We start from the raw sequence: 27,157 nt of genomic DNA on the forward strand, positions 1-27,157 counted from the left end.
CTGCACAGTTTAACAATCAATCATACAAACGCTTTTAGAGATTAAATGTTCACTTTGTGCTGATTTTTATTAACTAATCTACAATATCGTACAACTTAAGCAAAGTAGATTGAGCTTTCAGAGTGAGAGCATGTTACGGATACAGTTGAATTGAGACAAAACTGCTACGCTTTGTCATGTTCAGAAACCGCAGTGGTGTATGAGGCAGCATTTGAAATGAAAAGAGTTCAGAATAGCAGCGAATGAGACTAAAATCCATTGCAAGTGCAGATGCTCTTCAATTGAGAAGCTTTTCTCACAGTGGAGCTCTAAGTGTTCAGCATTACCTTATGCTGTCTATGACAATAACTGATTAAAACCCATAAAAAATGAATTGGTGTTCCGATGACGGGAGTGTGTATTTGTGGGACTTTGGGCTGTGTGCGTGTAGTTTGGTTTTCAAAACAGAAATCTATTCATAAGAAGACTAACATGTTTCAAACTTTCAGCATTAAACTGAACAGTTATATGAAAGTGGGGACATGCATTACATTTAAACACAGATGTACCATCATGTTCATATGATAAATAATGAGATATCATGAAGTTATTGATTCACATTAAAAGTAAAGTGCAGTCTCTGAGACTTGTAACTCACTCCATTAAAAAATGAGGACTCAAAGTATCCAGTTCAACTCAGGTCACAGTTTGACTGCCAAACCCACAGGAATGAGTCAATGATGAAACAGTCCACCATTAAACCCTAACTCCGGGACGTCGAGCTGTTCAAGATCAGCCTTGTTTGGTTCATTTCAGTTCACTTAAACCCACAGCACTTAATCACACGGTTTTTGGTAGATTTTTTTTTACATGGATGCTACCATGAAATGAATGAATGGCTGTATTTGTCTTGATAGCGCTGATCAGCAGGAACCAGGCGACTCAAAGAGAATCCCAGAGGCCTCTTCAGGTGAATGTCCACACCTCTAGCTCCATGACTCGGAAGTCATCAGTTTCTGAGAGGCAACAGTTGTTGAAAGTGTAGCAGGGTCTGCTGCGACCCAGGTACAGATTCTCATCCACCCACAGACCAAAGTGACCACTGCAGAAAAAGAGACAAAGAAAAAACTCCTAATTTACTTTATAATTTGGTAAATGTTTTTCCACATATGCTGAATAGACAGACAGAATACAGTTAATTACATGGAACTTGAGAGGTTGAGAAGTTGGAAAAACGCATTACCTGCCTCCACCAATAGCAAAGGAGTCCAAATCTCCTTTGATAAAGAAGGAGTTCTCTCCAGTCCATCTGAAGCACTGCAGAGAAAAATCACCACAAAACAGTTTTTGTGCCACTTCTCAAACATATAGTCAGAAAAAAAAAAAAAAAAAACGTGCTCCTTTTTGGCACCATGAATTCAGGAAGTGGATTAATTAGAGCATTTTAAGGACATTTCTTAATGACTTTCTGACATTCTGCAGAATCTGTGCAATTTTGTAGAAATTTTACAAATTGGCTGAACTAACAGAACTACAGTAACACCCTGTCAGGACAGTTGTTAGGCGTCTCACCTTGAAACGAGGATGCAACATGAAGAGGAATGTTTCTCCTGTGCCGTAGAACGTCTCACTGAGCCTCAGAGGGTGAGAGAGGAAGGCCCCGAATGTCTGATGAAGAAAAAGTCACAGCAACAAAACACAATTAAAAATAACAGACATTGCAACATCTATAATTAAAATGAGAGCTAACGTACAGTGTGTTTTACCTCATCAAGCTCATCCTTGATTACAATGAGCACAGGGGAATCTGTGGCACTGAGTTTTCTGTAGAGGGACTTGAGGCTAGCGCCGTGACGGGATGTACTGTAAGCCAGCTGCCAGCTGCGGGCAATTGTCCTCGGAGGAAGCTCCTTACATAGCTGACAGAGAAATAAAGGAGGGGAGACATTTTTTAATTAACAAAGGTGAGGAAGGAAGGAGGAGGAGTACAAACAGGTCCAGAGACTGACATCTAAATCTTTGCAGCAATCAGCGTGCTTTTCTTTTCTTAAAATTAGTGTTGTTGTAGCACAAGTGATTAACTAAATGGAGATGTTTTCCCCCCTCAAAATTAAAACAAGCCTCACTACATAAACTAAGTCTTAAATAGAGATTAGTTGTCAAATATTTACACCTCCTAACTCCCAGGTGTAGCTTACTGTTAACTGAATAGCTGATGAAACCAACTGGCCATACTAGCTTGCTAATTTATAAACTGTACTATAGAGTGAAGGGTATAACAGGTCCTCACACAAGGAAAAAAAAAAACTGTTATGGGGAAAAAAGGAAGAAACCTTACATATGGGTCGACATATCTGATTGACACTTGATTAAGATGCTGTTTAATAATGATGCAAACAGTTGCAGGCTTCACTCCTAATCTACGACACAAAAGTGTCAAAAATAACCTTAATTAACCAACATCATCACAGATGGTACGTCATTTAAATATGCCTAGAATGTTAAAGAAACTGGGAAGATTTATCTTAGAATTCATAAAACAGCACAATATACCTCAAATGGATTAAGTATTTACTTCTATACAACTATTTCTAAAACAGATATACAGTCAGGTCCATAAATATTGGGACATCGACACAATTCTAATCTTTTTGGCTCTATACACCACCACAATGGAGTTGAAATGAAACGAACAAGATGTGCTTTAACTTCAGACTTTCAGCTTTAATTTGATGGTATTTACATCCAAATCAGGTGAACGGTGTAGGAATTACAACAGTTTGTATATGTGCCTCCCACTTTTTAAGGGACCAAAAGTAATGGGACAGATTAACAATCATAAATCAAACTTTCACTTTTTAATACTTGGTTGCAAATCCTTTGCAATCAATTACAGCCTGAAGTCTGGAACGCATAGACATCACCAGACGCTGGGTTTCATCCCTGGTGATGCTCTGCCAGGCCTCTACTGTCTTCAGTTCCTGCTTGTTCTTGGGGCATTTTCCCTTCAGTTTTGTCTTCAGCAAGTGAAATGCATGCTCAATCGGATTCAGGCCAGGTGATTGACTTGGCCATTGCATAACATTCCACTTCTTTCCCTTAAAAAAACTCTTTGGTTGCTTTCGCAGTATGCTTCGGGTCATTGTCCATCTGCACTGTGAAGCGCTGTCCAATGAGTTCTGAAGCATTTGGCTGAATATGAGCAGATAATATTGCCCGAAACACTTCAGAATTCATCCTGCTGCTTTTGTCAGCAGTCACATCATCAATAAATACAAGAGAACCAGTTCCATTGGCAGCCATACATGCCCACGCCATGACACTACCACCACCATACTTCACTGATGAGGTGGTATGCTTTGGATCATGAGCAGTTCCTTTCCTTCTCCATACTCTTCTCTTCCCATCACTCTGGTACAAGTTGATCTTTGTCTCATCTGTCCATAGGATGTTGTTCCAGAAATGTGAAGGCTTTTTTAGATGTTGTTTGGCAAACTCTAATCTGGCCTTCCTGTTTTTGAGGCTCACCAATGGTTTACATCTTGTAGTGAACCCTCTGTATTCACTCTGGTGAAGTCTTCTCTTGATTGTTGACTTTGACACACATACACCTACCTCCTGGAGAGTGTTCTTGATCTGGCCAACTGTTGTGAAGGGTGTTTTCTTCACCAGGAAAGTATTCTTCGGTCATCCACCACAGTTGTTTTCCGTGGTCTTCCGGGTCTTTTGGTGTTGCTGAGCTCACCGGTGCGTTCTTTCTTTTTAAGAATGTTCCAAACAGTTGATTTGGCCACACCTAATGTTTTTGCTATCTCTCTGATGGGTTTGTTTAGATTTTTCAGCCTAATGATGGCTTGCTTCACTGATAGTGACAGCTCTTTGGATCTCATATTGAGAGTTGACAGCAACAGATTCCAAATGCAAATAGCACACTTGAAATGAACTCTGGACCTTTTATCTGCTCCTTGTAAATGGGATAATGAGGGAATAACACACACCTGGCCATGGAACAGCTGAGCAGCCAATTGTCCCATTACTTTTGGTCCCTTAAAAAGTGGGAGGCACATATACAAACTGTTGTAATTCCTACACCGTTCACCTGATTTGGATGTAAATACCCTCAAATTAAAGCTGAAAGTCTGCAGTTAAAGCACATCTTGTTCGTTTCATTTCAACTCCATTGTGGTGGTGTATAGAGCCAAAAAGATTAGAATTGTGTCGATGTCCCAATATTTATGGACCCGACTGTATTTCCCTATGAATGCACCTACATTTACAACAAAACTAAAACGTTATGCTACAGCTGATGTTACAGTGACTTCCTGTTTACATAGTTGATTGCTTTTGATTGGAAAGCACAGATGTTTCCTAGCAACTGATTTATTCATTACTAAATTCTCAAAGTCCCGCTGAAATCACAATTAGTCATCCCGTTTGCAGTCAAAAACCTTTGGAGAAATATCAGAAATGTTCATTTAAGTTGTAATGGTGCAACATGATTTAGAAAATCCCTACTGTGAAACTAGCTAGTAGTTACTAAGACACACACTTGGTGATGGCTTTACAACTAGCTGGTGCATGTGTGTGAAGAGCGTGTGCATCGTCACCCACCTCACTGACATGTGAAGCTTCTAAAATCTGGCTGATCTCCACGATATTATCGAGTCCGTCAGGGTAGCTGTCGATCACCTGGGTTGGGTTGAGCCCACTCTCCTCCATCAACACCATCTGCAAAAAAAACATTAATACATTTAAAAACAAACAAGCCAGTGGGTTCTAGAACATCGGGAGGCATGATAACTCATTTCTGTCTTCATAACGTTTCCATCTGTTGTGACACTCCCCTTGAAGCAACTGTGTTCACAAACGAGAGACTGAAATGAGCCCACTCACCTCCCAGTCGTCCCCTGTGCTGCGGTGCCTCTGGAATACCTCCTCGTCCTCCTCTTCTTCCTCTTTGTCCGAGATGAGTACAAACTCCTCTTCGTGACGGTCCGCCTCCCCCTCCTCCTCCCCTCCCTCAAGTATACACAAGTCTGGTCGACTGTGTGAAAGGTAGGCGTACAGCTCGCCCGAGCTGCATGGGAAAGACAAACAACCCTAACAGCTGAGTCAACATGGCCAGAGACATTAGCAGGTATAGCTTTTGAATGTAATTTAGGCTTTAAATGTACTTTCATGAATATATTCCCAAATGAGTAATTATAATAACTTTAACTGAGGTGGAGTTTTGGATGAAGTGTTGTACTCAACAGCTTTTAGGAGGAGTCTGAGATTCTGAAGAAAAATTGTTAATATTTGAACTCCTCACCCAAACATATACACCCCTCCCATCAGCACTCCCTTGGAATGTTAGAATGTGCCAGATTAATCGTCCCTTTGCTCACACTGCCTTTCTCTTTATACAGCCATGGCATTTCCCCTGCTCTGTGCACGAGCACGAACAGAATAGTGTTGTGTGGCTCTGCCCAAGCCACTTTGTTTGTTTCCAATTTACAGAGCCAGCGTTGTGTACGAATGAACCATAGACTGAATAAAATAGGAATCCAGATTTTCTTTCTGCGCACATCTCAGACAGGACAGCTACTGGAACGTGAGGAGACTGAATTTGACAAAAGGTCTACTGGATTAGAATCGCAGACTCCACCTTTAAGTAAAGTAGTAATACAACATTATAAAAATACTCCATTACAAGTAGAGGTCCTGTATTCCAAAATTTTGTTCAGTAAAGTATAGAAGTATTGGCAACTAAAAATATACTCATGATGTAGTATGGTTCCTGTCAGTGTTATATCATTTTTATTGATGCATTAACATGTAAGCAGTAATTTAATGTTGTACCTGGTCAAAGTGGAGCTAAATTTAACTGCTTCATACTGTCAGGTGGTTTAATTAATAAAAATGCATAATCTTTGAAAAACAGATGTTTTGTTGATAAAAAAAAAATCTTACTTTAAAAATCTGAGTGAATCCCTCTGAAATGTAGTGGAATAATATTAACTACTAGTATTAAGTATCATAAAATATAAATATTCAATACTCAAGTATTGAGTACGTATATCTAAATAGTACTCAGGTACAGTATTTAAGTAATTGTATTTAGTAACCTCCCAACACTATTAAATAGTTACTCTTTGGATGCCTTTCACAGTGATCCTATGTATTTATTTCCAAAAGAGCTGTCTTTGTACTTTTTCTGTAATGTTTACGGAGTGACGAGAGATTGGTAGACAGAGAAAATAAATATTTAACTGAAGTGATCAATTTGAGCATCACAAGTAAATGGAGTATGTTAATATCAGACTGAAGTGGACAGGTAGTTCAGTTCAGTACTACACAGCCTGTGAAAACAGTAATGTCTTCTGTGGCTCTGGAGAAAAAAAAACAAGACTAGGTTCAAACTTTGTACATAGCTGGACCTTGTATGTGCATGTAGCCTCAGTTTACCATACTTAAAATTAGTCTTGTTAAGCCCCCAACTGCGATACTAAATCCTTGAAGTACCCCTTTAAGTCTCTGGTATGTGTACATTTCTCTGCTATTAGTTACTGTACCTCTCTTGTGAAAGGGCAAGCCAGGCATCCCTTCTTGGTAAAGTTTTGGCCGACTCCAGCTGAAGACCTCCTGCACTCTTTTTCTTTCCTGCAGATGGCTGAACCCGCAGTCGCACAAACATCAGACTCCCAGGACTTCCTGCTGATGACCTCTGAGGCACTGAAAGTAAAAAGAGAACAAGGGTTGACTCATGGTAAGGAACATTCAAACAGGAAAATTAACCATCTTTAAGAGAGATCATGATTCACATCCTTACCTGCAGTCTGACTCTTCACAGAGGACTTCCCTTTTTCATCAGTGTGCAGCAGCTCAGTCTTCACTTTACCGGGCACCTCTTGACCTCCACAGCAGAAGGTGGCAGCACTGCTCAGGACAGCCACTCCCAGGCCGCCTACAGACGCCTCTGACAGCACCTCTAGAGGGCTGCTATCAAGCTCCCCCTCAGCCTCCGCCATGTCTCTGCTCTCTGCCTCCTCCTCCTCCCCAGAAACCTCTGTGGTCAGGCTCAGAGCCAGACTGGACAAATCTGATGGAGGCAGCGGAGTTGGGACCGACTCCTCCTTTTGGATTGGGAAGCCGCCTGCTCGGCTTTTGGTTGTTTTAAACTTCTGGAAAAATGTCTTTCCTTTTCTCCTAATAAAAAAACAAACAAACGTATATTGACTTTTCATGTAATCTGTGTGTGTGTGTGTGTGTGTGTGTGTGTGTGTGTGTGTGTGTGTGTGTGTTTAGGAAAGGTGAATCATTGCTGACCTCTGCTGGGACGTGTTGAAGTGAACATGTGAGATGTCAGAGAAGAAGGAGACAGATGCCAGATTATCAACAGAGCACGACAGGAGGTATTCCTCACAGCCATGTTCCTTCACCAGAGCATGTGTCTTACACGGGTCAAAGAATATCTTATTTGACGTCACCAACAGGATACCTGAAACCACACCCTAACAGAGACAGAACGTGTTGATGTAAGCCTACAGATGTCTACTGGTATAGAAAACTGAGACCAGACGGAAGTACTGTTCACACCCACCTTACGGTCTGTGATGTTGCGGCAGAACAGTTTGAGGTACCGCATGGCCTCTGGTCCTTCCCCCTGACAACACTCTGGTGGCAGAGCCAATAAGCAGAGCTGTCCATCAGGCATCGGCACCGTTTCCACATCCTGTCAGCATCACATATTCAGTTTCAGCGTTAACCAAATGGGCCTTGTGATGAAATAATAAAATGACGAGTTGACAACAGTTTTCAAAGTTGATAAATCTTTCAAAACTGTTAATTAAGTTCAAATTCAGAATATTTATTGTTTCTAGCTACGGCAAATGTAAATATTTGATGATTTTTTTCATCATAGTAAACCCAATATATTTGAGTTTTGGACTTTTGCTTATTTGGACAAAACAAGCTATTTAAATAAGTTAACTTGGGAAATTGTGATGGGCATTTTGTACTATTTTCTGACGTTTTGTAAACCATAAAATTGAAATATATAAATCAAGCTAGCAATACAACGGTAGTCTCTAATGTTCTATGTGATGAACACTTCCTTCTCCATTCATAAAGGAGCGCCATAATTCCATGTGTATGTGCAGAAAAGACGTGAAACAGAAGCTAAACTCAACTTCAATACATTTGATGTAAATTGAATCCATTACATACAATTTTAAGAGAGAGAGAGTTTGATGCTCGCTCGCTGTCCACATAGTTTCGGAAACAAAAGGATTTCTTTTCCTAAATTCAGTCTGCACTCAGTGCTGTAATGTTTTGATGACCGTACTTTGTTTCACTGCTTGTATTCCCGGTAACATGTTCTGTTTACCTAATCCATTATAAAAATCTCCTCGGCTCATTTTTCTTCACTGCAGCTAATAACTGACTAATAAGATGAACAGACACTAATGGGATACAATCTGTTTAGCTACAAATGCATCTCTGTTTCGTTCTTATTGATTCTTCCTTTTTCAATACAGAACATACTGTCAATATTATCTTACTTACGTAGTTAGTTTTACTCATTATGGGGGATTACTTATTGCTGAATTGCGTGTCAAGTGTTACTGTCAAAAGTTATGTCATATACGGTAATCTTGGTACCCACAGACTATAAAAACACTTTTATTCAGGGTTCTTTTTTAATTTCCTTCCATTCACAGACTATGTTTAAATGTATGTTGCATGAGGTCTTAAAACGGCTGGTTGGTGAACACTCTCTAAAGGTATACTTTGACCTGTTGCATTAAGAGGTCAATAGATTATTTAACCTACAACCCCAGAAATGTGTATTTATCCTAGTCTTCACCAGCAATGGAAGAAGTACTCAGATCCTTTACATAAGTAAAAATACAAATACCACAGTACACAGTCCAGTACCAAGTCCATCATTCAAAATCCTGCTAAGGTATTATCGCCTAAATGTACCCAAAGTATCACAGAAAAATGACTTGTTATGCAGTAAAATGCCCCATCTCTCTGATACAATACAATATATGACTATTAGAGTGTTAATATTGATGCGTGTTTGAGCAGCATTTTATTGTTGTAGCTGGTCGAGGTGGAGATAGTTTGACCAACTTTATCTACAGTTAGGTAGGTTTAGTCTACTGGGTCCCAACCTAGGGGTCACATTTGTGTTAATTTCTTTGACTTTTTTGTTAAGCTTTAATTATACACGCATGCTTTAAAACAATGTAAAATGTGTGCTTTCGAAATCACAGAATGTGCAACAAAGGAAGTTGTTTTTCTTACCAGTAGTTTGTCATATTCTGCCTCTGGTGAAAGGGGCTGAGGTTGAGCAGCGAGTGTTTCCAAAGAGTCTGGATCAGCCTCCGCCTCTCGCTTCAGTTTAGGACCAAAGTCCGGTTCTGGTTGAGAGGATCCTTGACCGGTGGCAGTGTTTTTTCCCTTCGGGACGACCAGCTGCTTTAGAATAGAAGCCATGATAAAAATAGCTCTGACATTGAATTGGATACAACCCGGTGACAGGAGTGACTACTTCCTCTTTCTACAGGCCTGCATTTTCCTCATTCTCTCGGTTTGTATTCACATCTTAGCTCCATATCACACATGACATGAGGGTTGTGGATGAGGGGCTAGAGGCAGGTTTACAGCTAAAATAAAGCAAGTTATGCCATTAAAATGACTAAAGAGTACACATTGCATATTATCAGTCTGCCTTTGCTCACAAGGATAGGTTTCTAGGTGAGGTATTGATTGCCTGAATTGGTTAAAGACGGAGCAACACACTTCCTGCAGCTGAAGTCATAACAGACAGACAGCATGTTTTGTTTTGCAAATCCAGTCAACAGCAGGCAAAAAAAAACAAAAAACAATTTCCATTCTTTTACATACACACTTAAAAACTGCGTCACATGTCAGGTGCCATCATGTGCTTACAGTTGACTCTTACCTCTCTCGGGATGAGGGTAGCAGACGAGGAAGGTAAATTTGAAGAGCAAATGGAGGGACCACGACCCATTTTGCCCTCTTCTGCTGAGGATGTGCAGTTACTGTTAAACTGAGATGAGACGCTGAACACCATGTCCTCAGGGAGACCCTGAAACACAAACGCAAGAAAATGTTCAGTAGAGGTTCAAATCTGATCACACACCCGATGTCAAGAACTTTTTCTTTATTCATGCACAAGATCGTTTTGCATCCATCTTCATGCATCTGGTAGCCTATGTATGGAAGAAATCTTTCAATTGTACAGGAGCAAATAATATTGAAGTGCTCTACTAACAGCTACCTTAACAAATTACTGACAAAAAATACCCACAGCCATTTGTTGTGCAGATCTCACTGCGTGCTTCCTCTCTAAATCAGTTCAAACATTTACCAATCAGATCAGATTGGATGTGAAACTGTGAATCAAATGTAGTTTGCGAGTTGAAACAGGGAGTGCAGCATCAGTTCCACAACTGTCATCCAATGACAGATGGATCCATTGACCTAAATTAGATTACTTGCGCCTGACAAATTATGTGACCACAGAAAAACTGTGGGCTTTTGTGTGGTTGTGAGCATGTGGATGTGTCTGGAGCTGTGTGTGCGCTTGTCTAGGTATAAACTACATGTGCTTGTGTGTTTGTTTGTACATACAGTATACTCTATATATGGATGAACATTATCTTAAACATGCACTACTTAGATAACAATTAAACACAAGCTGCTCAAGAGTTAAAATAAGGGGATGCACAGCTGAAATCTCTACTTCAATCTCAACATACACTCACCACAAAATACATGAAGTTGAATCAACATCTCTCTGGAACATTATAACCTTTATGAAGTTAAGATATATTGCAGGACTGTGTTAGAGTGCATTACTGTCAGTTAGGTGTGTATACAGTAAATTAGCAACTGAATATATGGGCTTCCTGTTCAGCTCAAAGGTTAAATAACAACAGTAAAAATGGCAAAAAGGTTACTGACTTTAAGGAGGAGAAGAAAAAAGAAAAAAGGGAAGAAAAGACGATGACAATTTCCAAGCAAAGGTCAAACAAATCAGACTTGAGCACTAATTTACAAGCACTAACGCCCTTTTCAGATCCATGAGAATACAGAGACTATCACAGGCAGACAGAAACAAATCAAGACTTGCGTTGATATTTAACAGCTCAGAAGCATAACCAAACACCCAACTGACAAATACCTTTGAATAAATATCTGAATATGCATTCCTGCGGCTGTATTTGTTGTAGAGGCTCTGAAACAGACTCCGTTTTCTCATGGCGTTCGTGAACAGCTCTGACAGCTCTGACACTCATCTTTGAACCTAGGACTCTCTTTATCAAACTCTTTCATGACCATAATTGTGAAACAAATTACCAGCCATTTAATGCTTGCTCAAGCATACCTCATTAGATGATTTATAGATGCAGCAATGAATCCATCATCTGTATGTCGCTTCGCAACTTCCCAAATTTGTCTTACTTATTCCCACAAGCTGTGTTCCTCAATACACACAAGAAGTCCAATAAAGTCTGAAAAGTCAAAAATAAAAACATGTGACTCACCCTGCTGCTTGTGCTGTCATCTGACGGTCCACTCATAGGCTCTAGCTTCACTGCAGTATTGTTAAGTTCGCATGAAGTCCCTGGGTAATAAAAAAAATATATATATCACACCTCATGAAAAAACATCCGGAGCAAGAGCTTCCTAAAAGGATTAATTCACTACAGCTCATATGCCTGCCATTCCTCTCTGTATGGAAATAACTTTATGCAAAGGCATGATGTTGCCAACAGGGTCAGTATGATTATGACAAATATAAAATGTAAATTCAAGCTAGAGTTCATCCTGCAGTCTGCCTCTACTTCAACAGCCTGCTCCCTGCCCAGGAGATATCAAACACTGCAAGAGCACCTTGCAGGTAGTACTGGCGCAGTTTGGGGTTTCTGATGTGGGGGGTGTGGTTAAGAGGCCGGCCCACTGTGGGTTGGTGCTGACGCTGGCTGCTGGCTGCGGGCTCCTGCATTACTCGGGCTTGAGGTTGAGTCTCCCAGAGCCGCTTAGCGAACTGCGGCGGCTGAGAGACGCCAGGAGGAAGCTTGGAACCCAGCCTGAGAGAGAGCAGAAAAACAGATAAAATCACCCTACATTTAAGTAGGTTACACATCTGCTAGTCTCACATTGCTAGACCTATCTCCACAGCGCCGCGGAGGACACATAGCCTGAATGTATTCTAAATCACACTAAAGCATGTCATAACTAACTGCTCCCAACAGTAAAAATTCACCCTCAAACTAAATTAACATTTAGGTTGCAACTATTGTTTTCATTAACGATTAGTCTGTCCATTATATATATTTAATTAATCCATTAAACATTTAGTCCAAAAAAAAGGTCATTATATAATAAAAGTGCCCTTTGAAAATTCCCTGAACCCAAAGGGATGTCTTTAAATTTCTTGTTTTATACTATATAAACAGAGAAAAGCAGCCCGTCTGCACACTTGAGAAATTGAAAACATCAAATATTTGGCACTTTTCTTGATTAATTATTACTAATTAATTATAACTAATAATTGAGTATCAAAGTAGTTGCCCTTGAATTTTCTGTCGATCCACTAATTGTTAAAGCACTAATTTAGATGATGTAATTACTTCTACTTCTAAAATTACTTTTTAGCATGACAAAATGCTATCAATATTTGGATGATTTTTCAGCTTAAGGCTGATAAAATAAACTTCACAGTCAGATATTTTGGTGTCACATCCGTCCAGGCACTATCTATTTAAAAAAGCATGTGAAGAGTTTGATTTGTTCCTGCTGAGCTGGAACAGCTCAGGAATATTGCTAAACTTACTGCATCTTACCGCATGTTAGATAGACATGCCTGGATCATTTACATGTGGTCCAAAATGCTGCCGCAAAGCTCTTGACTGTTCTTCAAAAAAGTCTTATGTGACTCCAATCTTAACTTCTTTTTTTTAAGATTATTTTTCTGGCATTTTAAGCCTTTATTTGTATAGGACAGATGACTACATGAAAGTGGAGAGAGAAAGGGGAATGACATGCAGCAAAGGGCCACAGGTCGGAGTCGAACCCGCGGCTGCTGCGTTGAGGAGTAAACCTCTATTTATGGGCGTGCGCTCTACCAGGGACCCCAATCTTGACTTCTTTACACAGGTTCTTAATATATAGACTTTACTCACTTACTTACGTACTGTAAGTTAATGATGTCATCAGGTGACATCATTCCATCCAAATACCTGTAGGTTTTATTGTATGTAGCGCATAGCCGTAAATCATAAAATGTTCTTTTATTCAACTGAAATCACTATATGATTATGCTGGAACCACATGGCGGTAGTACCATTGGATTTATGCCTTTATTCACTGTCTTTAGAGCAGCTACTAGATTTCTTTATTGATGACATGATCGCCACAGTCTCTGCTACAGGTTCAAACTCCCGAATGGATACTATTTTCTCAAACCATCAATTATTTGTTGGTCTATAAAATAAAGTCACAAAATAGTGAAAAATGTCTATAACAATATAATGGAAACCTAGGGTAACATGCACACACAGGTTACAAATTGCTTGTTTTTTCTAACAAACATTAAAACCCCCAAAGATATTCATAACACACAAGACAGAGAACAGCCGCAAATGCACACATTGCGAATGCCGACAAAATAATCTATGTTTATTAAGGTTCCCTTATTAGCGTTTGTTGCTTTCAACCACATCTCACAGTCTTCATTCAGACTTGATTAATTAAGCTTAGATTATTTCTGTACATATACTGCTCCTTAAGGTCAAGACTGAATGTCCATGCTTAGATATAAATTCTATTTCAGGGTGGGTTTTTCCCTTTAATAGTAATTCATGGATCAATTGTTTAGAGTATTTGAAGTGTGAATAACTGTACAGAGCAGCATTCACAGTCTGATCAGAGTTATTTATAGGGGGAGTTATCTGCACTCTGGATGGCTAATTGTAGCTCTCACCCACATGATGCTCTTTGATGCAATGTGGAGTCCTCTAGTGACAGTGAATGAAACCAGCTGATGAAAATGTGCATTTTGTGCTAACAAAACAAGCTGATTTGTATTGTACTCTGGCATGGCACATGCTTAGTGGTAATCTGGACATCTTACCCTTCTTATGAGAATAAAGAAAGACTGAATTGTAGCGTGTTTAAATCTGAAAAGCAAATGCCAGCCAAACTCGTCACATGTCTGCTTCGAGTTTCCCCCTTTGTTTTTATCTCCAGTAATCCACGTATTTAGAGGCCTGACCTGGTCTTGACGTTGCCAAAGTAGCTGGTCCTGGTCTTGTCCCTTTGGGGCTCGTGGTTCGTGGCTCCCATAGTCTCCGGCCTCCTCACGGACTGAGCCATCTTCTGTCTTTCTTTAGTCTGACGCTGGCAGTGGTAGCAGTGGCAGAGGAATAAGAGGCTCAGCTGGCATCCTTCCTCCTCCTTTTATTCCCCATGCCTACCTTTTGCCCCAGTTACACCTACACAAGACAGGAATTTATAAGATGTGGGCTGGTTTTACAAAATCTAGGCAGAGTGAGGGAGAAGGGAAGGCAAAACGTCTAGCTGCAGGCTGACCCTATAAGGAAGTGAGCTAGACATTTAGCAGACTAATAGAGCCAGGTTTACAATTCAATTAAACTGTCAATAAATCCATATCATTTTGTGTTAAGTAGAACATTATTACATCTCAATATGTTGCTTCTTAAATAGATCAGATGCTGTGTTGTAGCCCTTAGCAGTGCACAGCTGTATTTAGACATGACTTCCTATCAAGACATTTAAATGCACCTGGCTACATCATGCAAAAGCCTAATTTCGGCAATTTATACTGCATTACAAGACTTAACGTTACACACCTTTGGGTGGTGATATGTGTGTTATCTCAAATACATACAGGGTTAGCCTAGCGTTGTCCTGCATCCTTCAATAGCTCCTAACATTACTCACATGGTCATATGATTAAAAGAATAATCACAATTTGCTTTCTGTGAATGCTGGGGGTGCGATAACCACCGTGGAGGAAGTACGCCTTTTAGGCGACATTACAGAATGATCGAGACTGCTGCTATATGGCAGGAAAAAAATATGACATCAGCAACTCTACAGAGATGAAAAATGCATGGAAGCATAAGGTAAACTGAGCGGTATCGTTACTGACCTGTGTCTTGCCCAGGGATGGAGACGGGTCGCGGTCATACGAGCGCGTCCTCATATTGCAGTGTTATGATATCACCGCTGACAACAATTACAAGTTCGATATTCAACCCCGCCCAGTGCTTAAAGCCCCTTCGCTCCGGCCGGCTGACAGCAGCCAAGGCGGAAGTAGATTGAAGTGATACATCTTGTGTTTTCAGAGAACTCACGAAGCATTAGAATCAGCCAAGTATTTGTGAACACATGCAAGGAATTTGAATCCGGCTTTTTGTTGCTCTCAATGTCAAGTATATACACAGAAATACACGGCAAAAAAGAAGAACAACAAAGCTGAACAAAGTAAACATTAACATTTGACTGTAGGCCGATATGTCTGTATAAAAAAATGTATCGGCTATATACTACATGCATACGTACATACACACATGTAAACAAGCAGCTCTTTGAGGATTGTAAACACTAAGACAATAGTACAATGGAAACGTACAAATGGTGCTGAAATAAAATATTATTATAACAGGTTGCAGGTAGGTGGATATGACAGTAATTATGTGTTTAACACTAACATTGATGTATTAAGGTGGATGCTGGATGGTGTTACAGAATTATTGCACAGGGATTGATATGGACTGGTGTGAATCATAGTCAGCCTGTGGGAAGAAACTTGTGTATGGTTGTTTTGACGAACATGTGTTCTGTACTCCTGTAGCGATTCTTCCTGCCCTGTGACTCTGGAAGTCCTTTCTCTTGTAATTTGCCTTGTTTGTTCGTGTATACGCCTTGATGTTTATAGATTATTATAAAAAAAAAAAAAAAAATAGAATTAAAGAATAAAAAAAGTGCTTCTACTGTTTATCCTGTATTCAGCGCTGCTCGCCTCCACCTCTAGGAGGCGCTCTTGTATAGGTTCTGATAAAGGAAGCTCATGGAGCTCCAGCCAATCAAATCACGGGGAAGGGAGGCACAGGTTTCCGGCCTAATGAGCGAAAACACAACTCCAGTCTGAAAGACGAAGAATAGAAGCTGCGTCTCGTAAATAATTTCACGGTTTACTTTTCCCAGATACAGTCCTACTCTACTGTAAGTTGCGCTCTTGCAGCATTGATTGCATTTTGTGAGGGGGAAGCGAAATACAGTAAAAATGGTGGTGTTAGTTTACCGTTGAGGGTCAACCAGGGGGCCGGTGTTGGTGCTGCTAACGCTAACTGACGGTCACTGTGTATGTTTGTGTTTGATACCCGTAGCTACCGACTAATGATGGACTGAAAATGATTCACAAATCCCTGCATTAAAGCTATCTTTCTGTCGTTCATCATGTTCCATCAACGATAACGTTAGTCAAACCAGTCTGTAGCGGTACCGTCAACAAAATTAAAGCTAGCTGTTTTAAGTAGTACCGACATTAGCTAGCGTTAGATCGTCAAACCTTTTTAATAGTTTTAATGTAATGACCTTCTTATATTTTTAATATTCATCATTTTATTTTTTAATTGTATAGCGTATGAAGTCAAAAATACTGAGTTAACTAACTATTGTAAGATTGGACCCGTATAGCGATATGTGATATGTTTCTAATGCTTTTTGTATGTATTGACTGTGCTTTTACCTATTTCTTCTGCAGTAACGTTACTCAGGCCTCTCTTGCAAAAAGGATTCTGATTTAGCTCCATTTCCACCTAATAATACAAAGTAACATTATACAATTTATGATACATAATAGCGAAAACTAAGCTAATGTTACAAAATCAGAAGCTGTGTCCACCTCATGCATTTTACTTTAGATAATACTGTAAAAAAAAGTTAATAGTCAAGTTAATCAGTCAAGTTTTGTGCCTCATTTTTAAACAATTTCCTTTGTTAGTGGGTGTAATAATGCAGTGTTCTCCTGCTTGTGTCTCTCCAACAGATGCTCTAACAAATCCCTAATTTATATTCCAAGAGTCACACTGACATGGCCTCTGTCCACTGAACTACTCTGTCTTCAGCCACTGCATGCACCAAGCATTGGTGTTGAACTTCCCAGCGGATGAGACTGACCCACCATCACCATGGAAACAGACACAGTAAGTATGTTTCCTTGCTGTTAATGATGTCTTTAACTTAACACTACCTTTCTCCTGGTATTCCTGCACATGACTGTGCAGGAATGCAAATTATAGACTAAGCACTAACATTACAGTATTATACTCTGTGTAGAGACTGTTTTTTTTAACATATGCTTTACAGGAAGTTATTCCTATCTGGCAGAATAAGCCTCATGGATCCACCCGTAGTGTTGTGAGAAGAATAGGTTCCACTCTTCCACTCAGACCTCCACAAAGGGCATGTTTCCAGGTAAATATCAGATCCTATAAATCCTGCACATAATCTTCTTTGTCTATTAATTATATTCCCCTATTGCAATAAAAATGTTTGTGTATACAACATTTAACTTGTGTCCTTGTGAATTTTGTAGGAACTACCGGGCCTGCCCCGTCTTCGGCCTATGGATGGCCCTATGGTTCCTACCTTGGCAGACATAGCCTGGATTGTTGCAGATGAAGAAGAGACATATGCCAGAGTGCGGTAAATATCCAGCCAAGCCCTAAGAGACAACCACTAAGATTATGGAGTAGTGCCAAGTCACTAATCTATAACTGCATTATTCTAGACTCTCTGAGCTTCCATCTTATTAGGTGCACATGTGCAGCCTAAAAAGTTGCAGTACACTGTTATAAAATCAGATTTTTTTACTGCGTCCGAGAGGTGTTGATTCAGCTCTATGTTGATTTTTGCAGCCGTATGTATTGTGGTGAATACAGAACATTATACATTTAAAGATAGGATTTATTGTAGTGCTATTGGATTGGGCTGTACCTGTAATAAACTGCTGGTGCAGTATTGATGAGCACTAAGGCATTTTCGGAGGAGTAGATAAAGGGAAAGAGCGACATCAGCTGACATTAATCATACTTCAAAAGCTGGACTCAACCCCCTGAGGTTTTGATATAATAAAGGTTTCTTTTCAGTAACACTGATCACCCACTCTTCTGTTTTCAGGAGTGACACTCGTCCTCTGAAACACGAATGGCGGCCCACGCCTCTCCTGGTGCTCCACAGGAACTCATCTGTACCCAACTTCCGCCGTGAGGGCAAAAGGGTGGAAGGGCTAAGGAAGCCTGGGGTGACGGCGATGAACCGTACTACCGCCCTGCAGGATGAGCTCAGCAGACTCCGTGCACAGATAGCCAAGATTGTGGCAAGTGATTCTGGTAGGTAACCAAATCAAAGTGTACATAATATAGACTGTAGATCTTGAACTTGGAATTTGAATAGCAATAAAAACTCAGTGACGTGAGAACTGGTAACACACCTAACTTGACATTCTCTTTATTGATACTTCAGACTATGATTCATTAAGCTTCTCAGAGCAGGGTTGATTTAAAATTGCTTCATTGAGCCTATGTTTCATCACAGGGTTACTGTCTTCATGTGACTGTGATGCTTTTGTTGCCAAATTGAATGCCCTGATTCTCCTAAAGCTCTTTGGTACTATAATGTCTTGACATTAGTTTGTAGGTCAGTGGTGGTTGTGTGTCACTTGTGAAAATTTCATCAGGGATGTCATAAGAAAGTGTCACATGTAGGGCTGAAACGATTCCTCGAATAATTTGATTACAAAAAATCCTCGATGCAAAATGATTTTCCTCGAAGCTTCGTTAAATCAATTTTACCAACGTTGTATTGCTGACGGACGGTGTTTCCACACGGATCATTATTATTGTCGCACACCAGACGCTGCTCAGTCTGCTGGCGGCACATGCCAGAGTGTAAATAGTGAGGGACTAGGAGAAGAGACAGGCTGGAGGAAACGACAGAAAGTGTCCAAAGTTTGGAATCAGTTCAAACGTAGTTAAAACGAGAACTCTGTACAGTGTGTCTACTGAAAAACCGAACTAGCTTACCACAATAATAGCACAACGTCAATGCTTCAGCATCTCAACAGAAACCATTTCTCATCCATTCCACGAAGACGACCCGACTAAAGTAAATCACAGAGTTGTATGGACGATGAAAATACACCAAACACAACAACTACCAAAAACAAAGACAAGAAAATACGTAGCAGTGACCACAATTTGATCTAAAGAGCCGACTTGTTGACTGTCCCGTCGGAGAAACAGCTGATTGTTGCGCACCATTTTCTCTCACTCTCTCTCTCTCTTCACGGAGAAACAGCCAATCAACGATCTACTAGCATTGTGTAACAGAGCTGTGTGACATTGTAATTAAATATATAAATACAAATAGGTAGTATTAGTATAACTAATATTTACATATACATATATTTACATACAGGCCTATATACAGTACCAGTATCATACTATATCAGTCTCAGGATGAAACTTGTAGTTCTGAAAGTTAAGTTGCACAACTTAAGGTCATGTTTATGTATGTTTAATGTATGCCTTAGTGTGAGGTTGATGTCATTTCAGAAAATGTTTTCTTTAAAAATGTTACAATGTAATATGGCACTTAAATGCACTTCATATGTTTAGTTTTTGGAGAGATGATATTGTAAGCAATGTAGGCAACACAAATGTTGCTTTTTCCGAAAATGTAACCAAACTATTGTTTATTATTGCTCTTCAATAAAACAAAAGTATTTCTTATCTGGTTAATCGATGGAATAATCGGTAGAATACTCGATTACTAAAATAATCGATAGCTGCAGCCCTAGTCACATGTATTATAGCCCTACTGATTTTAAACATACTTTCTGATGTTGTCTAAAAGAGCCACACAGGGAACTTCAGCTATCAGATTAAAGCACTATTGTCAAGTGAGCTTGCTTCCTAAACTCTGTTAATTTTCAAGCTTTCAATCAACCATGCAGTTAAGCTGTTAGGTATTACGATCCTAGAAGCATTTGGGATTTCGGGGGAGGTTTACACCCATAAATGCGTATCTCATGAAGAAATCACATACTGCTAAGAGAAAATTTGATTGGAATGTAGACTCTCCTACAGCACACCATTTTAAGGCTTAATGCCTCCTGGGAGGAGAGCTACTGAAGACAACAATAGCATACCTATACGCAAGCTATAAATTCTCATTATAAATGGCATTCGAACTCCGTACTTTTGACATTAAGAGTTGTCCTGTTTGTTTCTCTCAACACTGTCCAACTTTACTGAACAACTACAAACTAATTTCTCTACCCTGCTCCTCTTCTTTCTTTCAGGCTCAAACCCCCTGACACCTGACCTGCTCTCCCCTGACGACACAAGTATGAGCTTCTCCATGGCACCGTTCGAGACGGCGCCCTACCAGCCGGCTGCCACGGCTGCCGCTTCCTTTGTCATCAGTGATGTCACGGAGGAGGAAGAAGAAGAAGAGGAGGAGGAGCAGCATCAGCAGCAGGAGGAAGAAGAGGAAGATGTGGTCTCTGTGGTGTCGGAGCTTGTCCCTGACCCTCTGCCGCCTGTTTCCATGACGGCATCAGCGACCTTTGACCTGGACAGACCCAGCATGGACTTCCGCGAGGCAGAGGAAGATACGGTGTCGCTATCAAAGTCCACCAGCTTTGCTGATGTTATGGACATCCTGAAGGACATGAACCGCATGAAGATGAGCAAGGACAGGTAAGAGTTGTCTTATAAAGTCACACAGACACGAGAGTGGTATCATTCTTCTCCTCTAACTCTCAGCAAGAAAGCAAATAAGTGTATTAACCAAAATGCTGAACTGTTCCTTTTAAAGAAAATTCTTTATTAATATGGTAATATTTCTATATGAAGTTAAAATAACATTGTATGCCCTCTCATACATGGTTTGTATTTTTCGGTGGGTGCCACTGCAGGTACAACAGAGGCTGTACGTCCCTCAGAGAGGAGGACTCGGCCTCTCTGATTTCAGAAGCTCTGAGGAAAAAGTTTGTCTTGAAGGAAGAAGATACGGACGCTGTGAAACGGAAGTAGCCTGATCACGTGTTTATCATCAATACCTGATCCTGCAGCTCCATGTAAGTCAGGATAGGATTGTAGTAATATTCTTCTTTTTTTTTTTAAATATTTTGTATAATGAGCTTTTGAAGGAATGTTTTCAGTTTTAGGTCTCTTGTGGGTTCTTAGCAGTTGTTTTTTCTCTCCCTCATAATTTTTAGGCCTTTGCCTGTGAAATATGTACCCATGGATCAACAACCTTGCTCCTCAGACCCAAGGCATTAGCTGTCTGCCAGAGCTAGAACAAAAAATCACTTCGTCCCAGACAGTGCTGTTGCTGTGTGAGGGGGAACAGGCAATTCTTGATAACAATAATCAGTTCCAGCACTGCATCGCATATTGCATCCAGTTTATTTCTCTATTAAAAAAAAAAAAGCTTTTATGTTTAAATGTATTTTGAATAAGGACTCAACAGACTGCTGTCTGGAAACTTGCTCTGTGTCTGGACTGCTTTCATTTTAGATGCAATTAATTTTGATTGTGTTATAGAACATTGTCTAGGGGCTGACATGCAAACATTTATAACACAGATTTTGAACTTAAAGTAAGCAATGTCCCTTTTTTAAAAAGCATTTTATCCATCATGCTAGAAAAGGGAGTGCTTTTTCCTCTGATTTTCCTCCAATGATTTGTCTTCTTCAGTTGTGTTAAGTCCTGTGACATACTTGAACATATTTAATGTACAAATAGAACAGATCCAGTGCACACATGCAGAGATGTACTGTATCTTATCACAGCGTGTGTGGGAAATATAGCTTCAGATTGCTGTTAATATTTGCGTTACAGGTCTGATTTTGTAAATGTGTCCAGCATCGTGTACGGTTGTTGCTTGCTCCACTGCACTCTTATGCCTATCCTCTTGTTTGTTATTAACATATAGATTGATAGTCACTGAACCACAGAGTACTGATTTTGAAACCCTAACTGAAAGGAGCAAGAATATGGTGATTATGAAGTAGTTTGAAAAGTGAACTGTGTGGTGTAAAAATCAAAGGAAGCATGCGAGTGAAATGTGCACCCATCATTGTTTGCAGCTGTCTGTTTTTAGTAAAGGCAACGACCAATACAAGCTTGTACAGGTCTTTTTGAACACACACCCCCTCCCTGTGTAGGTTGTTCTAATTACTAGCTGAAACCACCTTTAATGACATTAAAGAGGTGACCTCAGTTTGGGCAGAGACAACTGAGCTATGTGTAAGAGTGCTTTTACATCATTCTGTATGCAGTTTTGACAAAGCCATGGGTAAAATGCTTGTGAGTCCCGATGATAACGATGAATATTCTTGTTAATGCCTTACCACAGATCTATTACCTGTTCAAAAGCCTGATTTTATTCCCATATTAGTTGAAGTACCATGGGTTTGTTGTACTCAGCCCACCACTCATTGCCTGTCCTCTCCTGAATATGCCCTCCATCCTCTTTATTAGGAGTCCCATGTTTTTATCTTACAAATGTGTGTGTGTGTGTGTGTGTGTGTGTGTGTGTCAATGCTGAATGTTTGTTAAAAAATAACCCCTCACAAGAAAAGACTTGCTGTCATGTCACTTTTACCTCCATACATGTCACTCCACTCCTTTTTCATCTGTCATGTGTATGCCTACATGCCTAGGAGTCCCTTAGTGTAGTTTTACAGTGTGAAAAGTTACTTCTAAGTTTATCCGTTTGGATTGAAACAAGATTGTGCCCATATGTGTGTGTCGCTGTATGCAGTGGAATTAAAGTGTTTTTTTTTTCTTGCTAGAGTTGGCCCTTGACTTGTCTTTGGTGATCTTCTCAATAGTTAATTTCCTCATTGGACAGAGTGATGAAGTATAAACCCACTATCTAATCTAAATCTACTACTATATGCCAGTTTAAATATATTCAATGTGTGTCTCTACTTAGGTTGTCGAACCTTACACAGCATTCTCTGCCAAATGCATCCCTAGTCCTGATAATAAGTTAGGAGGAGAATTTAGTTAAGGATTTTCCACAGAGAATTGAATGACTTTGTTTCTCTTGTAGAGTTTATGGGTTTCTCACCATTATACCTCTGTGTTGGGGCAAGCCCACCACCACTACCTGTATGTTTATTGTTTTGTCATATTAGGATTTGTAAATAAAGATTGGCTGATGTTTTGAAACTATTTTTTGTCTGTGGAAAGTTTAATTTGTGTTTGCGGTGTCAAGTATCACCACATGGGGGCAGTGCAGTGCATTTGGTTACTGAGCAACTGAATTTCCACCCTAAAACTTTGGCATTTTTTACCACACAAATGTGACACAAACTACTCTACAGATGCATCTGATCTCACCAGTCAAACAATAGCAGTGTTTTCTGTCAGTGGTTGGGATTATTAGGAGCTCTAGAGAAAGTGAGATGGGGATGTAGGCATTACATTCAGTATATCAACCAGTGGTGAAAGAAGTATTGAGATATTTTACTAAAAGTAAAAGCAATAACACACTATAAAAGTACTCCTTTACACATACAAGTCAAAATTGTATTTGTATTCAGCAAAATGGACTAAATTATCAAAAGTAAAAGTGCTCATTATGCAGAATGACACTATTCAGACTGATATATTTATATATTATGTTTTGATAAAATACTCAAGTGAAGTACAAGTAATGCAAAATAGTACTTAAGTACAGTACTTCCTTCACTTATACAAGCGTTTGCCCATTTAAGTCTTGCCCTTATAATGATGGTCCTAGATAAGGTTTATTTGCTTGGAAAATTAAATTGCATCACTTTTTTTAGCTGTGTGAAAAACACGTAGCACATAATCACTTAATCACACCACGGGGTGGGGGGACTGCACTCGGAGTACGAGTCCTGTATGCCGGTAATTTCAAGGATTATTGTTAACCCACATTCTTTCCCATTTCCTGTTCTTTCCCATGATGATCCGGCCCCTCAGTGAGTCATAGTCTATTTTCTGTGAGAGTCCTTGGCCTACTTTGTCCCTCTTGACTTTCCACAATGGACAATGGACTACCTATTTTAGATACATGTCTGTGGAGAGCTCAATTAATAGGGCTCCGTGTCAAAATGAGGCTCTATTAAACCTATAAATACAGGCCTTTAGTTTAAAGTGACATTGGCACATTTTCATCACTACGAGACTTGTGAAAAGAATTTCAAAGCAGGTAACGGACATAGTGCACAAAGGACGCCTCTCCATGCTTTGTACTACTCTACTACAATGTTGATTTGAATGGGAATGTCCGTTCCACTCTCATTCTATTTCTATGGTTTGGATATTTAAACTTGACTCATCCATATTTGAGACTTACATTTGAGAGAAGACGTGTCTCTTCATGCGTCTCCTCTGTATTTTGCCGAACTCCACACTCACCACATGGGGCAGTAGCCCCAGCCAAGCTCTGTGATAAATGGCATTGAAGCAGCAAACATGCCAAAAGGTAGTATCTGTCATGCTGACTGGTCAGTGGCTCCTCCATCTCGCCTCAGAGCTTTTTATCAATGTCTCCTTATGTTGCTGGAAGCTCTTCATAAATAGACCTGTCACTTGAAACAGAAACTTCCCTCCAATGTCCTCCATGTTTCCTAATGCTGCCCAGAGGCACTCAGGTTTCAAGGCCATTTGTTACTTCCAGGAACAATATCATCAATGGAATTGCTTTGTGGTATCCCTTCATGGAGGGACAATTGTCTTGTGTCTTGAAGTTTTACTTTGGACAGAAACATTGTTCGGGTTTTTGGTTTTGATTATTCTGTCTGACAAATGTGGTGAACACCGCTGCAGCATGGAGAGTGATGTGAGCTAAAGCTGAACTGAAGCGAATTGAGCGAAACCAGGGCAGCACAGATCACTGTGACAGCTATCACTCTCATAGAACAGGTGTTACAGAAAACATGTCACAGTAGGTATAATTTATTGGCACTCCTCTGGGAGTGACAAGAAATGCCTTTATTCACAGTTCACACCTTCAAATGCTGCATTAGCATCCTCAATTCAAAATAATAGTTGAAAGTGCAGGGAAATGTTTCATCATCAAAGAGAAGCAACTGAACAAAGTGTTATCTTGGAAATGGGTATTTTTTCCAAAATAACACTTGTAGCTTTCCAGATAGTAAAATATAATTGAATCACCATGCAATATTGTCAGACAGAAGCTTTGAATCTACACTGACGCCTGACACTGACAACTAATTCAAAGCGCTCGTTCATTCTTTAATTCTTTTAACATCAGTTTTTTACTCATACTGGCAATGAATGAATACTGATTCACTCAGTATTTAAAAGGGTGTCAGGGATTAAACTTTACACTCATTAACTGTAAGAAAACACACCTTTTCATGATTTATTTAATTTGTACATTTTATCAACATTATATTTGCCATTTCCCTCCAAATACTACTTAAATAGGAATGAATTAAAGAAGTTGCATGCATCACAGTGAAGGAGTGCTTTATTTACAATAAATATTACCACACATCCCTAAAATGGTATTATTTTGGCAGGAAAGTTGGCAGTATTGTGCATTGAGACAATGATTAAATGTTGGAAACATGTTTGCCCTTACAATAGATTTATTTTCAACATTTAAACAACCACACAGCAGCCTTTCTGACCTTATCACAATGCTAAATTAATACATTTTGCTATTTGGGTACAAGTACATTTTACACAAGAGTTTAGTGTGATTATAAATTGTACCCCCCCCTTTTTTTTTTAAATAGAAATGACTTGAATGAATGTTTTCTGGACAGAATGGCTTTCAACTTTGGAAACACCAGAGGGAATACCAGAAGCACCGTGCAGTGAGCTCTGTCCTCTTCATTATCCACATGAGACAAAATATGAGGGAAAGAAAACCTGAAAAAGCCATTGTAATATACATATCAAACGTGATTTAGGTTACTGCTGCAGCAATATGTTAAGTGTAAATGATCCTGGTTCGACTCGTTTCAGAAATAAAAAACAAATCCCAGAATGGATAAAAAACACAGCAGCTTTTTAGTGTTTGTCTGCGTTTTGAGTTTGAGTGTCATCTCCAATGTTGTATCATAGCAACAACCAGCTGAATGAAGCTGAGACTGAGAGGATGAGAAGGGTCTGGGGGAACACAGCAGCTGCTGCTACCACTCGCCCACCCAACCCTCCCCCAGTGTCACCCACGCATCCGCCAGCGTCATCAAGACACAAAACTAACACTTATGACTCAGGAACAGCTCCACAAGAGCGGCTGCAACTCCACTGAATTCACCCTGCTGTTTCTATTTTTAGGCCTCTGTAGTGTTTCTGTCTTATTAGTGGGTTTGCACTCTAAACATGATTGCTTTGTGATGCAAAGTAAATTGCGTCCATAAGTGGAACTGTTAATGGCACTGTTGATGACGCCGCTGTCATCAACAGCGAATCAAATGTAACACTATGGTGAATCTGTTGCTGCTTTTTTGGTGTTGTGTTTAACAGATGAACATGTTTCCTGTTAAGCTCATTAAAATACCTGTAATTCTATCAAACATCAGACATGAAATTAACTCTTGAATTTTGCTAAATCGGCCATTTATTTTGTGCTAAATTCCTCTTTTAACCATTTTCCTAACAAAGAAATACAATAGTTTCACATTTTAGAAACAGAATAGTTTCTACGCTTATTACTGCTTTCTTGCTGAGAGTTTGATGAGCAGCAGGTTGATACCATTCGCAAGACTCACCTACAGAAAATAGGAGGTTACATCCAGCAGTAGGTTATCTTAGCTTAGAATAAAGACTGGACATGGAAACAGCCAGCCCTGCTCTGTCCAAAATAACAAAATCCACCTACCAGCATCTCTAAAGCTCACTAATTAATATGCTATATCTCGTTTAGAAACCAAAGTGTCAAAATATTGTGGTTTTAAATGGCACTATTTCTTGGCTGGGAGTAATGATTTCCTAGCTGTGCTGCTCTGTTTTCAGTCTTTAAGCTAAGCTAATAGGCTTTGGATCTTTTTTTTCTTGTTTTTAGCCATATGTCTATTTCTGTGTATGTACTTTGAGAGCAA

The 27,157-nt window shown here is 39.7% G+C and overlaps 2 protein-coding genes across 5 annotated transcripts; one reads left to right on the forward strand and one right to left on the reverse strand.

Moving 5' to 3' along the window:
* Window positions 1–32: 32 nt before the first annotated feature.
* Window positions 33–15,312, reverse strand: LOC144534784 (oxidation resistance protein 1). 2 transcript variants are annotated; one of them, XM_078276812.1, is made up of 16 exons: window positions 15,176–15,312; window positions 14,276–14,495; window positions 11,893–12,089; window positions 11,544–11,623; window positions 9,935–10,081; window positions 9,274–9,444; window positions 7,562–7,693; window positions 7,288–7,472; window positions 6,791–7,167; window positions 6,534–6,693; window positions 4,873–5,056; window positions 4,591–4,707; window positions 1,746–1,898; window positions 1,552–1,647; window positions 1,223–1,296; window positions 33–1,081 (listed from the first exon to the last, which is right to left on the reverse strand). In XM_078276812.1, exons 2-16 carry the CDS (start codon window positions 14,374–14,376, stop codon window positions 946–948), a joined length of 2,310 nt encoding a protein of 769 aa, XP_078132938.1. In that variant the 5' UTR covers window positions 14,377–14,495; window positions 15,176–15,312; the 3' UTR covers window positions 33–945. The 2 variants fall into 2 exon arrangements, with proteins under 2 accessions (XP_078132938.1, XP_078132937.1); XM_078276811.1 differs by having other exon boundaries at window positions 9,274–9,447.
* An 814-nt stretch (window positions 15,313–16,126) lies between these two features.
* Window positions 16,127–23,282, forward strand: mtfr1l (mitochondrial fission regulator 1-like). 3 transcript variants are annotated; one of them, XM_078277540.1, is made up of 8 exons: window positions 16,127–16,251; window positions 17,078–17,234; window positions 17,398–17,505; window positions 17,627–17,736; window positions 18,211–18,422; window positions 20,396–20,795; window positions 21,014–21,175; window positions 21,317–23,282. In XM_078277540.1, exons 2-7 carry the CDS (start codon window positions 17,220–17,222, stop codon window positions 21,129–21,131), a joined length of 963 nt encoding a protein of 320 aa, XP_078133666.1. In that variant the 5' UTR covers window positions 16,127–16,251; window positions 17,078–17,219; the 3' UTR covers window positions 21,132–21,175; window positions 21,317–23,282. The 3 variants fall into 3 exon arrangements, with proteins under 3 accessions (XP_078133666.1, XP_078133668.1, XP_078133667.1); XM_078277542.1 differs by having other exon boundaries at window positions 17,419–17,505; XM_078277541.1 differs by having other exon boundaries at window positions 17,111–17,234.
* The last annotated feature ends 3,875 nt before the right edge of the window (window positions 23,283–27,157 follow it).

The sequence above is a fragment of the Sander vitreus genome, chromosome 20 (genome assembly GCF_031162955.1).
Source record: "Sander vitreus isolate 19-12246 chromosome 20, sanVit1, whole genome shotgun sequence".
Lineage (NCBI taxonomy): Eukaryota > Metazoa > Chordata > Actinopteri > Perciformes > Percidae > Sander > Sander vitreus.

What these genes read in the sequence shown, in the direction of transcription:
- mtfr1l (XM_078277540.1), top strand. An exon ending in CACAAAGGGCATGTTTCCAG is followed by an intron (nt 17,506 to 17,626) that starts GTAAATATCAGA and finishes TGAATTTTGTAG; the next exon opens with GAACTACCGGGCCTGCCCCG. An exon ending in ATGAAGATGAGCAAGGACAG is followed by an intron (nt 20,796 to 21,013) that starts GTAAGAGTTGTC and finishes GTGCCACTGCAG; the next exon opens with GTACAACAGAGGCTGTACGT.
- LOC144534784 (XM_078276811.1), bottom strand. Translation starts at nt 14,376, where the DNA reads ATGGCTCAGTCCGTGAGGAGGCCGGAGACTATGGGAGCCACGAACCAC. An exon ending in ATGACAGCACAAGCAGCAGG is followed by an intron (nt 10,082 to 11,543) that starts GTGAGTCACATG and finishes TTTGTGTTTCAG; the next exon opens with GGTCTCCCTGAGGACATGGT. An exon ending in TGTGAAGAGTCAGACTGCAG is followed by an intron (nt 6,694 to 6,790) that starts GTAAGGATGTGA and finishes TTTTACTTTCAG; the next exon opens with TGCCTCAGAGGTCATCAGCA.